At 43.3% G+C, this 14,994-nt stretch overlaps 1 protein-coding gene across 6 annotated transcripts in view; it reads right to left on the bottom strand.

Annotated features, from left to right (window-relative positions):
* Positions 1-14,994, bottom strand: part of LOC139051334 (nascent polypeptide-associated complex subunit alpha, muscle-specific form-like) — a 129,280-nt gene that overhangs the window by 69,405 nt on the left and 44,881 nt on the right. For all 6 annotated transcript variants that reach the window (XM_070528346.1, XM_070528347.1, XM_070528348.1 and 3 more), the window contains exon 10: positions 7,844-7,949. In XM_070528346.1, the coding sequence (XP_070384447.1) occupies positions 7,844-7,949 (106 nt within the window). The remainder of the gene's footprint in view (positions 1-7,843; positions 7,950-14,994) is intronic.

The raw sequence follows: 14,994 nt of genomic DNA, 5'->3' as shown, positions 1-14,994 counted from the left end.
CCCCAACCTTTATTTTGTTTTTTCCGTGCCTCTTTGCATTCATCATTCCACCAAGGCAAGCAACGTTGATTAGCAAGTCCGTTAGTTTGCTTTATGCATTAAAAAAAATTAAATTACAGGGTTTTTTTTTGTGCCAAAACCACTTTTTGATTATGAGGCACGCCGTAGTGGAGGACTCCGGAAATTTCGACCACCTGGGGTTCTTTAACGTGCACCTAAATCAAAGTACACAGGTGTTTTCGCATTTCGCCCCCATTGAAATGCGGCCGCCGTGTTATGCCTTTTTCAGCAGCTTCAATAATAAAATGTGTCAAATATGCCACAGCATCATCTATGCTTCATCCATTTGATCGTCCCCTCTTTTGAGGGTGACGATCAAGTAAACGTGGAAATGCAGGGGTTCCCATAATACTTCAGTCATTTTCAGCGGCAATGGCGGCCACCCACCACGGAACCCCACTAGGGGACGCTGTAGTACTTAATGTGCACGCTGCAGACGCCAGCCGTGCATTGCTGCTATAACCCACTATAACATGCCCAAGAGAGGGCACATACACAAGGTTAACCCAGCCGCTTACGAAAATGTACAAGTAACAGAAGAGAAGACAGGACAGCTGAGAAAGTATACAGGAAAGAAAAAGTTCGGAGAGGGGGATAGGAAAAGGCAACCAGCCGATTTCCCCTGGGTGCGTCAGCGCAGGGGTATCATCTACCCGAAGCGGAGGCCAAAGAGGAGTGTTGCCTCCATTGAGGGGCCTTAAAGGTCCGAACACTCGGCATCGGTTCAACCCCCAGGATCCCCTTTTCCTCAGACACGGCTAAGCGGCGCACGGCTACATGCGGGAGGGTCCAACCCTCGTGTGCTCGAGTACATGGTGTCGCAACACACCAAACGCCTGCTGACGCAGACGCCTCTGCGGGCAGAATCCCAGAATAAGGAGAACATTGTACTTCTGAGCTGCAAAACAATGAATAGAGTTCAATTCTGGGGCTTTACGTGCCACAACCACGATTTGATTATGAGGCCGCCCTTGTGAGGGACTCCAGATTAATTTTGACCACCAGGGGATCTTTAATGTGCCCCCAATGCATGGGACACTGGCATTTTTGCAATTCACCCTCATCGATGTGTGGCCGCCACTGCCAGGATTTCATCCAGCGACCTTGTGTGTAGCAGCGCAATACCATAGCTGCAAAGCCATCGCGGCAGGTGATCTACAAAACTCTAGCTTAGCTGTGTACTACGGTACTATTGTTACCTATACAAAGCATTTCACATACCCCTGACAAATCATTGTCTTTAAAAAGAAAAAAGAAATACAAAAAAGAATGGTAGTTCATAGAATGATAACCTAAACGGCATAATGTACACCGCTGTCTTGAGAAACTGAAAACATTTGTTGAATAGTAATTTGTTGGTTAAATAGTTAAGATAATTTTTACACAATTTAATATAGTCATTCCTGGGGATAAGTTTATTTGAAAAAGTTGCACAGTAACATAAGAAAATTGCTGAATAGTACTGCCTCTGTATGGTGCCCCTCTGCCTCCTCATCACCTGTCCGCAGAACTTGAAAAGCACAGTCATTTTTCCAGTTTGATGCGTACATCTCCTTCACCATCAAGCGCCATCAATAGTTTTCCTGCCTGAAATAACTTCCCTCTCTTGGACACATCATGATGTGTGTTATTCCAGACTATGGCAGGCCAGTGCAGTAGATACAGTCAAACCTCGATATATCGAATTATTGCGTATATCGAACACTTTCTATATCACGTGGAAAATTGCATGCATTTTTAATTTTTTATTTCGAACGGGGCCGGATGTAAAATGGATATATCGAACTCCGCTGCCCCAGACCAAGTGCGCTCTGTTGACAGAAGGCGAGCTTTCCCGCAACACTCTCGACGATAGCGGCGGCGCGATGGGCGTTCCAGACTGCTGCGTACGACAGCTGCCCACATCGCGCGCACATGGCGAGGCAAGCCCCGGCGAGCGCGCGTGATCGAGGCGGCCGTGGAGCCAGTTGGAGCGCTTTGTCGGTGCTGAGCCACACAGCATGTGCATTGAGGACTTCGTTGGCGGTGACGACAGCACCGGAACAGTGGCGGAGTTAACAGACGTGGAGATCGCGCCAGAAGTGACTGCTGAGCGGCCAAACGAAGACACTGCCGAGGCTGATCCAGCAAGCGCTGATGTTGCCCCACTCCCGACTGCAACTGCGGCTGCAGCTGCTTTGGCCATTGTATGCCGCTACTGCGGCGCAATAGAAGGCACTGGACTGTCTCTTGTCGACCGTTTGGACTATGTTGAGGACGCCGTGGTCAAGCACGCGGTTGCCAATATGAAGCAGGCTACGCTGTTTCAGTACTTTCAGCGAACGAAATAAATACTTTGTGTGAAGCTTCATGTGAGTATTTATTGCGCCACGATTGGTTCATTGATTGATTTGTGCTAGTTTTTGACGCGTTTTTTACGTGATTTTATATATCGAATTCTGGCTATATCGAACTATTTTGCGATCACCGCGCTGTTGGATATATCGAGGTTGGACTGTATAACTAGCCATTACTAGGAAAAACAACCCGATTTTAACGCATAGCTTGTAAACACTTGGCCATGGAGTAAAATAAACAGGAGATCCGGCTTATCTGATAACAGTGTTCCCTTCTTAATGCAGCGTAGGGTACCTTCGCCACTTGTTGTACACATGGCAACACTCTGCATTAATTAGTGCCAGCTGCTAGATTTGGCACGTTTCTTTCACTGCTCAAACAACAACTGTGACAACTGCGTAGCATGGCATCCACTCAAGACAAGGCAGTATCAAATGGAAATAATCTATTGAAGTTTGCAACTCTCATCAGACAACCGAGCAATGCAAAGCACATTCTTGCAATCAGACAGGAGGGCAGGGTATTTGGAAGCGAAAGAATAGAGAGCAGCAGGTCGCCTCATCCATCTGTGGCAGCCTTGGGCAAGGCCGCACTCATGGGGGAGGAACCGAAAAAAGAGGCAGGTGCATAGATGGTGACTGCTTCTCTTGTGTTGGACTTCTCTCCCCTTGTACACTGCTTGGAGCATAATGGGGAAAGTGCACTAAAGAAATAAGGGGGACTGGGGGACCTTTTGCCACGAAGAAGTGTTCTGTGGCTGTTTTGTCGGTACAGCTTCGAACGGATTCTTTGGCACTGTGACTCTTGTTCGTGAGAAGTCCACTATAAATGTGGAGGTCAAGTTTTGAGCCTCCATATTTTCATCTCCTATGGACCCCCCATAGACCGCCCATTTACATGTAAGTCGCGTGTCTTATTTAGACTATTCAAGCCTATCTTTTCGAGAGTTACCGTATTTACTCGCATAATGATTGCACTTTTCTGTCAGAAAAATTGACGCAAAATCAGGGGTGTGATCATTACGCAGGTTAAATTTCTCGCGATAAGAAAACAAAAGTTTTTTCTTCCCGTGTTTGCTGCGGGATACCAAAACAAAAATGGCGGCCGGCGGAGCAGGCCGAACGAGCTGAACGCAATTTTTTTCTTCTTCTTGTGAGTTATATATTACGTGCATTGACACAGTTTCTTCCGTATCAATAATTAATAATATCGTTAATATCGGCAAGTTTGCGGCAATAACGTAGCCATGTCCACTTTGAGGGAACAGAACAGATGGGCGTGCTTACCTGCCAGTGTCATAGAAACATATGGCCGGCATGCTGCGGAAACTACGGCATTTGTGTTCACTACTATCTTAATACGGCACGTTGGCGTATGAATAGGGTACACTTTTAACGCATCAGTGTAAATGTGGCTACTCTCTTGTTTCCGCTCGCGATTTGTTGCGTGCCCACGAGTGCAAATGAGAAGAATCGAAAGGCGCCTTTTTTGTTGTTGTTGACCACAACCATCATAAAGCCTACACATAATAAAGGCAAGTTTGGTTGCAGCTTTTTTTTAGTCATGGAAGTGCAGAAAGTGATGAAAGTAATGAAATGAGGCATCTACTTAAGAATGTTTGGTGTGTGCAGACCGCTTGGTTTGTCTTGAGTCGTTCGCGTAGCATTCGACAGATGGTAAGCGCGATCAATATTAGCTAGACTTGGCACACAACGTATCGCTGCAACAAGTTTGGGGTGCGATCATTAGACAGAAAATGTTAAAAAATCGAATTTTGACGAGAAAATTCAGGGGTGCGATCATTACGCCAGTGCGATCATTATGCGAGTAAATATGGCAATTTGGAGAAAAAGTGCATAGGTACCGTTGACGGTGCATTTCCTTGCTTCGACAGCTTGTCTGTACATTTGGATCTGTTGAAATTGGCATCTTAACAACACAGTCTAAATTCGATGCCTTGTGGTCTTTGCAGCTGCAATTGATGTGCAAGAGTCTGCATGCCAGAGCTTGTTGGGCAAGTGAATTAACAGAATGTGGCTGGATCATTAATGCATGTAGCACCGGTGTATAGGAGGGGGCAGGGGGGGGGGGGGGGGAATGCAGTGCCTGTATTGCCTTCAGCCTGCGATTTTGTGTATTGTATTGTACTTAGTGTTTACCATGAGAAATCATGGACTTGTCAAAACCTGCTCCAAAGGACAATGCTTAAAGAGTTATCGGGAGACCACACAGCATCTGGTCCAATAATAAGCACCCAAACAATAGTTTTACATGTTCCATTTCTCAAACTTACATAATACGTGTCTATTTCATATGTCAGAGTGAGACCATTGCAGAAGCATTCAAGTGACCTGGCTACACAGTTTTCAGGTGAATGGCCTTATGCAGTCCAAGGAAGAAGGCCTTTTGGAATGCCCATAAGACTGTCATTAATTCTCATCTTATGTTTGACCAAACCACTAACCCTACAACATATTACAACATTCCACAACAAAGTTTTCCAATTTCTGTTGTGTTTCTACCTAAACAGTACAAAAAATTTCACAAAAAATAAACTGCAGTGATGACTTGCACCTTCTATAGCCCGACTTAAGACACAAACGTGTGCATGAATTAAGTAGCGAATTACGCAGCATGTCTTTTCTCATGCCAAGGAGGAGGAGGAATAAACTTTTATTGTAACAAAATTTTTTCTTTTTAATTCCTGTCACAGATACCGGCATTCCGTTTCTTCAGCTGTGTTACATTTGACAGACAGACACTACTTTCTAGATAAGCTGTAGTGAAGAAGTTTCTAATTGACAAAATCACGCTCTTCATCTTTCTAATGAATAACACTTTAGTGCACATGTGGCACTGGCGGAAATGAGCCCGTTAACATGCCGGGCCTATTATGTAAGAAGCCATTTTGTAATTAGTACCAGTTTCCAGACATATGTCAAAGAGCGCAGTGAAAATGCATCAGTGTCCTAGTTACTTTCCTGCAGAAGCTAAAGAGAACATAGAGACCAATTTATTTTACTGACTTTTGACTTCATATATCTTAAAACTGGGGCTAGTTACAAAATTGGTTCCAACTGAATAGGTCCTACATGTTGATGGGCTCTTATTCTGCCATTACAACATTAGCCATAAAGCCATTAATTAAAAAGATGATTAGCAAAATTTTTTTTATTTAGATGCTTCAGCACTCAGACTTATCCAGAATGTGATATCCATCAGTTAAGGTAAGTCAGTCGAATAAGTAGAATATGCTGGTATCTGTGACAGGGACTGCAAAAAAAAAGAGAGAAAAAACTGACATAAGAAAAAGCACCCTGTATGCGTGACTAAAACAATAAATATTAATAATAAAAAATAGAATACCAGCATACGAACGCTGGCTGAGGACAAACTACGCCGATGGGGTCGTGGGTAAGTTGTCGGCCCATGCGTGTGGGTCAAACCTGACCACAATGAATTAACCAGTGGTTATGACACCGGCCCAGTGCTGCTTGCGGACCGTCTGCTGGTGGTTGGCATACGGACTACACATTTGCAAAAGCCAAGCCCAGCCTGACCCAGACGGCTGAGATCGGACCGTCTCTTTTTTGACTGGTCATAGGCACCGGCCCAATCTTCCGCCGGGCCCATTTTTTGCTTGGGTTGCTTGCCGCCTTATACCCAAATTCTATTCAAGTTAGAGCGGGGCATGCTGAAATGTTGAGCATTTTCGCATGGGCTTACTTAGCCTCTGTGATTTGAAATCAAACAACTCAGTCCTCTAGAAGAGGTCAGAATGGCCACACATATAAATGCTCAATTTGTCTAAAAATAGACAAAGAAATCATACAGTAAAACCTCGTTAAACCGTACCCGCTTAAACAATAGTTTCGTTTTAAAAGTACTAAAGTCAAATCCCCGACTCAGCAGCCATTGGACATAATGTGTTTTGTATCCGCATAAACCGTACCAGCTTATTGCGTACGCATAGGTTAAAACGTAGCGTTTCCACTTTTCGTCGCGCAAACACGGCGGTGCATCGTCTCCAATGGGCGGCTCGGCACAACAAGCCTCAGAGGTCTGAACAACGGCCTCCAAGAGCCCTGTGCGTTTGCGCGTGAAGCCACATCAACATCAACATCAATTCGATGCCGTGCCAAAGAGCGTTGGGGCATCGTGCTGGCGAGGACTCGTGTCATGACGAAGCTCGGATAAAAAAGACGCCGGGTGCTCAGCATAGAAGAAAAATTAGACATCGTCCGTGCTATCGAACGTGGCACAAAGAAGTCGGCGCTGGCATGCGACAGGAATCTGCTGTTGACGTCTAATTTAACCACCCGATTTATGGCCAATCCCTCGCTGTGGGTATGTGCCACGGCAACTCAGGACAACAACGACGACGACTACAGTGTGTGGCATTTGGAATGCGAAGAAGTTGCTCGGCAGTGCTGCTGCAAATGCGAAGAGATGTCGGCTACGAGGTTCGACTTTTTGCCATCGTTGCCTCTGTTGTTGCCTAAGTGTCGACTAGCGACAGTGATGAGGACGACATGGAAAGCGACAGCACGGGTGATTCAGGCCCGACAGTGGCAGCAGCTGCGCGTTACATCAGCCGCATAAATGCAATCGTCGCGACGCGAACAGGGGTGCGATAGCGTAACTCTATGCCAAACTAAAGCTATTCCAAACTTCGACACCCGGCAATGAAAAAGGCTCCTCGGGACTTCTGCAACACTACTGCGCGCGTGCACAGAGAATACGTAACACCAACAAAGAATCTGCCATGCGAGTGTCTGCCAAAAGAGGGGGCTGGCTGAAAAGCTGGCATGAAGCTTCAGTAAGTTTGAGGCCACTGTCGTCGTGCTAGGTCGCCGTGGCATCAAACGAAAATAACACTTTTGCCGCGCGAAGTGAATAAATACTGCATGTTTTTCTTCCCCTTTCATCACTCTCTCTGAGTTCCGTTTTCGACAGGTAAGTGGGCGATCTCATGCTATTTCGGTTAAACAGTACTACCGTTTAGTACATACTTTTTCCGAGCTCCGGCCAACTACGGTCTAACGAGGTTTCACTATACATGCAACTCCCTTTCATCTCATCTGAATCTCATTTCTGTCAATGTCTTCACGTGCAAGGCCTTGATAGAGTGGCATACTTAGATTCCTTGCCTCCTCCCCATCCACACAAGTGACCACACCTTTCAAATAAATTTGCTCTCTCTCTTTTGCTGTGGTTGCTTAATCCAAATTGAATTTACCCCTGAATCTGAATGAACATATTGGAAAGTATCTCTTCCCATTTCAATTGCACAATTATTCCTATGGAAACTGGCAGCCTAAGAATAGGGAGACTGTGCCAGCTCGTCATTATCTAAGTATTTCCAGATTTCAACACTTATTCTAACGCAAGGAAATGTTCGTGCAGGTCCCGTGAAGAAAAAAAAAAGAAAAGAAAAAGCACACACCTGAGGAAGTGGGCAGGGGCTGCCAGGTGCCAACATTCGTACAGGATGGGTCCAAACTGATCGGCTGGTGTCCATGGGCAATGAGGGGCTCAAAGGGAACCTCATCCTGACAAAAGTATGTAGAAGATGCATTGAAGACAACTTCCATTTGAACAGGTTACTTGGATGGCACAAAATTTCACAAGCTAGATTAACAACACATATTAGTAAGTAAACAATAAGAGAACAAACACACAATATACATTACTAACAAAAAGACATCACTATGACCTAAGTGCAGTGGTTGACTAAAACCACAACAAGCTACAACCACTGAGGAGCCAGCCCCCAACAACATAGGTGTTGTGCAAGGGTACCAGAGGCCCTACAAGACCGACTGGCCATTACTCAACTACTGCATTTCATTAGCATCAACGACCTAGTTAGAACACAATGGTGACATTGATTTCGACACTAACCAGACATGCAATGCAGGGACGAAGTGAACGCTGGCTAACTGTGACTGCCTTCACAAAATGCAGAAAAAGGAGATATCGCATATATGCGAGAGGTGTGAAAATCGATATCACCACAGAACAATGAATCCACGGTTAATTTTTCCCTCAAACTGTGGTTTCACTGTATATGTTATTTAGGAAGTGTTTGTAAAAATGAACCTTTTAAAATTTCCGCCTTGTTTGGTCATTTCCTTTCTGAAGCCCTAAAATAAGAAAACAGCTTTGCTGAAAATTGGACTTGATTCAGCAAGGTTGCGCAAGTTCGGTTTTTCGCAATGCCACACTGTCAACAAGCTCCACTACCAAAATGTACTGTTTCTTACTGTACACAGACTGTTTCACTGAACTTTATTTCCTGAGTGCAAATCAGTTAGATGAAAGCAGAAAATTCAACACTCATGGTGCATACAGATGAGCTACTCGTGGCAGCCTATAGCTCTTAATATTCACCAACCATAGAAGCCCCTTTTTTATCTCTTGGAAATGAAAACATTCGCCAGCCATTTTTCTAACAATCTCTAACGATTGGAGCACTGTGAGACGCAGCACCCAGTCGTGTTGCAGAAGTTACAGCATGGCCGGTAAGGCATACAGTGGCTGCTGACCATGCACATGTACGGCAGACATCTGAGGTGGGCTTGAAAACGGTGAAGTGTGCCGAGCCAAGATAATTGGTTTTGAGGAAGTATTGTCAGCATCGACACACCTTCAAAGAATGTCGCCGCCCTGCATGGAGCGTGGGAGAAGATGCGCTTTGAGGCGCCCCATTCGTGGCGGTGAAGTGCGTGTGTATGTAATTTTTACTGTTGTCCCCGTGCCTCGCAGTGGCATGGCAAGATACTAACAGCTCATCAAAGTCAGCAAGAGGCCCATTGCTCGCCTATCGGAGGCAATCCACTTGCACTTACTTTGCATAGACCTGATCACATTTTCTTTTTTTGCCAATATCTGTGTGTATGCTGAAATGAATGCAGGCTGTAACGAAGGTATTTTCACCTCCGATGCAACTATGTTATAACGAGCTTCCGACTGTATTACATTATGCTTCATGGCTAGCATGACAAATTCTGTAGTTGCTTAACAGTAACTGCTGATATTTTTTACAACTTTGCTTCCTTAAGCGGAAGCTTTATCTCAGGGTCTTTTATCTAAATACATAGAAATGGAGAAATCACATTTCTCGGCAACCACTGCACAAAATTTGATCAGGTTCGTTGCATTTAAAAGAAAATGTTAAAATCTTGTGATTGCTGGAAGCAAAACTGAATTAGGTAAGCAATATTTTAAACTATCAATTAAATTTACAACTCTGTAAACTGCGTCTAACAGTACATTTCAAGTGTACAAAATTGGTGTATTATAACATGGCTCTCAAATAAACCACTAATACGCGAGTAAGATTGACTTTTGCAAAATCCCCGTATACATTGTAACAAATTCATGCAAGACAAACTGATATATCAAATTTGTCCGCTTTCCATGCTCTAACGGATGAAGTTTACAAAACAGCAACATCTGTTCTTACTGCAGTTAGGAATTTGTAAACTTTGTGCTTCAATTTTTTTAGACTTACCAAATGTCAGCAATTCACGCAAAAAATTCCAGGCCCTAAATCAAAATTCTGCTTCCTTCAGTCCCTAGCATTTACCTTCCTCTCACAGATGCAACAAATTTCATTCAAATCAGTCCAATGGCTGCCTCGGATAAGCATTTCTGCATTTTACATGCATTTCAATAGGCAGAACGGGAATTGGGCTCGAGCTAAAGTTTCCTCTTAAAAGGGCGTTGAGACGTTTCTTATCGAAATGGAGAAAAACATTTGAAATTAAAATGGATTATTTCAGAAATACTTTTCTGCAATAAAGTACTTCAATGCATTCAGTAGAAGTGGAGTAATTGGCAATCAAACATAGCCTTTCATCTCCTTTATGCTGCTCTCACTCCTATAATGCCTTGCCCTGCAAAGGCTATGGTGGAGTGGGGCAGTGCCCACATTGCTCCGCCTACTGAACGTCACTGTGGCGAGCAGTCCAAATCCGATTTTGAATGGTCACATAGACGCCACTCCTTGCGATTCTGGCGCCTACGGCACTCCAAATTCGGAGGCTATCCCTCAATTTATGCTTGAGTGCACGTCTCATCCCTTTGCTGTGCTCCAGTGTACGAGATAGCTACACGCAGCTGTGTGTTCTTGTGCCGAATGGCATGAGTAGCCCATTTGCTTTTGCACTTCTTTCCACAGCAACCACACCATTTCCAAGGGTTGAACGAAACATCATTCTTGTGTTCGCTCGTGCGAGTATGTTGGCCACACACACCTTGACCTAGCGTTACGAGCTTCGACCATGATCATGACCGCTATCATACGATATCATACCGATATCGACTGATATATACCATGACCGCTATCATACGGAACTGTGCGGACGCATTATGCTTTCATTTCGTCCCGATGTTTCAGAATTCCCTCAATGAAACTGATATGCCAGATGATTGGAAATTAGTGTGAGTCGTGCCCATACATAAGAGTGGGGTGCGTAACTCCGTTCAAAACTACAGGCCCGTTTCCTTAACTAGTATAACCTGCAAAATTATGGAGCATGTAATATACAGTTGTGTTATGGCCCACTTAACTAAGCATAATCTCCTAAGTCCCTGCCAACATGGTTTCAGGCGTGGTTTATCTTGCAATACACAGTTGGTAGAGGTTATTCATGATTTAGCCTCGGCAGTTGATAAGCAACAAGTTGTGGACTGCGTTTTCTTGGATTTCAGTAAAGCGTTTGATGTAGTCGCACACAGTCTCCTACTCTCCAAATTAAAAGCTTACAACTTGGACGGTAAAATAATAGCGTGGATAGCCGAATATTTGTCATTACGGAAACAGGCTGTGGTTCTGAACGGTACATCTTCGCAATATGCATCAGTTACGTCGGGAGTTCCCCAAGGCTCAGTGTTGGGGCCACTATTGTTTTTGTTTTATATTAATGATATTTCAGCTGGTATACACTCTTCATTCAGGATGTTTGCCGATGATTGTGTTGTTTATAGAGTCATAGATGCCATTTCCGATTCACAAATCCTGCAAGCTGACCTAAACACTATAGCAGACTGGTGTGTGCGTTGGGATATGTCATTAAATATAAATAAGACTGTTCACGTCACCTTTACAAGAAAATGAGCTAATCACCCCTATAGGTATAGAATTCATGATTCAACTTTAAAAATAAGCAAGGAATTTAAATATCTAGGTGTGTTTTTTACTTCTGATGTACGATGGAACAAGCATGTTAACTATATTGGAAATAAGGCAGCATCAGTTTTGGGATTCTTGCGGCGCAATTTTAGTCATTTACCGAGTAACTTAAAGACGCAGTTGTACTTCAGTCATGTACGTTCGATACTTGAATATGGATGTGTTTGTTGGGACCCACACACATCTGAGCTTATAAACAAATTAGAAAAAATCCAGAATAGGGCAGTTAGATGTGTTCTTGGTAACTATAGCCGGCAGCTTAGCATGACAGAAAGCAAACTTAAACTTAAATGGCAAGAGCTGAAGGATCGTAGAAGGCAAATCAGATTAAAATTTTTCCACGGTATTTATTATTCTAAAACAGGCATAAACTGCGAAAAATATATCCAGGCACCACACTATATATCTAGGCAACTTGACCACTGTTTGAAGGTCAAGGAATTTTCTTGTAGAGGTGACGTCTTCCGTTATTCTTTTTTTGTTAGAACTGTTTGAGATTGGAACAGTTTGCCATTGTGAGCATTGTATATATTACAGAAAATGATGCTTTTTTCCACCAGTGAAATAATTTGTTGATGTATTCATTCAAGTTTGTAACCTCCCTGCTGTAATGCCCTATGGGGCGATGCAGGTAACTAATAAATAATAAATAAATACAGAAAGCTTAGCACTGGTACATCAGCGCAACGTCACCAATTAGAGCATATTTTCTCAAAGTGTTGGTCATTTTGGTAAAGTAAATGCTCTCTAAACTTGCTAGGCAAAGCCTTTTGTTCCTTTAGAATGCAACATTGTCCTGATAAACAATTAACTACAGTCTCGAGCAGACGGTGCCAAAATGCATGATTTCACGGCAAGCTGGTGCAGGAACTTCCGGAAGGTTAAAACGCGTTGGCGGGGTAGTTGGTTTGAATCCATGATAGAATATGTCAGCGCTACTGAAAGAGGACGTAGACACGAACAGACACACAAAAACAGAGCTGTCTCTGTGTGTCTGTTTCTTCCTATGTCCTTGTTCAGTCACGCTTACACGTTCCATCATGGATTCAGCAAGGTGTCACCACCAGTCTTTCATTCTTGCATCTTTTCAGGCTTGCCAAGCCTACTGTAAGAGCGGGCCTCTTTGTTATTGCAAAAGCCCAACTTAGTGATACAGGTTAACTTAATATTTCTCCTTTGTGCCCCTTTGAGGCCATAACTGCAGGTATCCTGAACATCATTCACATTGAGGAAGGACATTTTCGTGAGTTTTTTACTTTCAAAACAGAAAATTAGCTGTGTTGAATTGCAGTTATAACAGCATGTACTATCTCGACATGTCATTACAAGAATGACAGGTTTCAGCTTTACAATTTAATATATGCAGGGCCCCTCGTTCTCAGACAAAACCAGATTACGTTCAGATTTTTGTGCCCAGAATCACTTTGATACAATTTGGGTTAAACCCGATTTTTCCCTCAATTTCACTATGAAAAGCATTCTCTAGAGAATGAGTTTAAAGAATATTTATCAGAACAATTCGCCGAGTAAAGCACTCAGGTTCTGACCTGCAGGCCAATATCAATTATTTACATTCTGGGGTTTTATGTGCCAAAAGCACTATCTGATTATGAGGTCTGGCGTAGTGGTGACTCCATGTTAATTATGACCACCTAGGTTTATTTAATGTGCACTCAATGCGTGGTACACGAGCGTCTTTGCATTTCACTTCCATCGAAATGCGGCCACGGTTGCAGGGATTTGATTCCGCAACCTCATGCTCTTTAAGAGCACAATGCCATAGCCGCTAAGCTGCCACTGCGGGTCAGGCTGCAGGCTGCAGACCTGCGCCACCATCCGCTGCCGTAACCTATCAAATGCAGTACTGATGTTGCTCTGCATCGCAAATTGCAACTGTGATGTCAACAGAGGCTTGTAATTAAAAGCATCACACCTCTTGCGAACCTCGCCTGTGTGCACTATTGATCAGGCTTTCTTTCTTTGTTAAAAAGAAAGTGCAAAGAACAAAGTAAGCAAGGGATCACCCAAGCATGCATCTATTTAATTTTGTGGTTTGTTTAAAAAATGCTAATAATGCATGCAAACAAAGATTTGCATAAGCAACTATGTCATGTGACTTGGGAGCAAGCACCTCTTCTTGTCAGTATATGTTTATTTGTTCTAAGAAAGCGTTCGCGTACAAAAAGACACAAACCTTGTCTGTGTTAACATTGCCTTACATTAATAATTTGTGAGAGTTGGCAGGAAAATTTTGAACTTTGGGCTGCCAAAGAACAAAAACCCGGATTTCTCACCAGTTTTTCCATTTAACCTATATATGCCTAGCGTCCTACATGTAGTACACTTCTTTCATTGGCTGTAACTCCTCAAATTTTTATGTAAAAGCTTGTGGTTGGCAGCCTGTATCCATAAGGTCATATCTCTTCTCTGAGCACACTTTGGTAAGTGTGTATCTAGTTATTTCTGTGTAACGACCGCTGCAACATCGTAAATTTTGGGACATGGACAAGGACACCACCTCGTGGCAAAATAGTTACCAATGAGAATTGAAATTTAATTTATTATTGTCGAGAATGTGATCACATGTTCATAAGGGACGAAATGCATATACATCAGAATATCTACTGTCTGTAGTTAAAATTTCGTTACTTAAAGCATTTGAAACAGCAGTGTCCTATATGGAGGACAGTGAGCAGATTGGGTGCAGTTTTGAGAACCTATAGTAATCGATGGGCCAAACATCCTATTAAGATAAAGTAACGTAACCATGAATTCTCTTGGGCCATTCTGGAGGGCAGATATTTTTTGATCAGGCTATTGCAAACAAGAATGCCCCCCAAGGCTGAAGATAATTTTCAACTAAATTGACAGTCGTGATGAGGTGCACCCAACAGCCTCCATTATTTTGCTCGAAAGTATGCTGGATTAGTACTACAGACGAGGAAAGCAGTCAAGAATGCACCACGGGCATGAACTATGTGCCGGGCAGCACTTTTGTGGCTCAAGCAGGATGCAAAGCTTCGTAAGGCAGTGATGACATGTTTATCACTGAGCCAACAGTAAAATATCTAAAAGTATGCAGCAAGTAAGCGCAAATATGACCTTAACGTGTTTTCCTAGCACCTACTCCTGCGACACACAAATTTGTCAAGATGCAACCCTGTATTTTTGTAGACAAAGTGGTCTACATGTTTTGTAAATGAAGTGGTCACTTTTCTTGCACGTAACACAAACTACTACGCCCCGTAAAATAATCTATGCTTGCATTATACATGGGACAGGATAAAGAGCTTTCAAGTGCTCTTCTCTGCATCTTCCCCATAAACTGACACAGTGTTAGTCAAACTTTGTTAATGTAATTTAGAATTATGGGTACAAGGTTTTCATTACCGAGTTCA

Source organism: Dermacentor albipictus, unplaced genomic scaffold, assembly GCF_038994185.2.
Source record: "Dermacentor albipictus isolate Rhodes 1998 colony unplaced genomic scaffold, USDA_Dalb.pri_finalv2 scaffold_11, whole genome shotgun sequence".
In the NCBI taxonomy this organism is placed as follows: domain Eukaryota; kingdom Metazoa; phylum Arthropoda; class Arachnida; order Ixodida; family Ixodidae; genus Dermacentor; species Dermacentor albipictus.
Note: the sequence above shows the minus strand (reverse complement) of the source record. Positions and strands in the feature narration are given on the sequence as shown.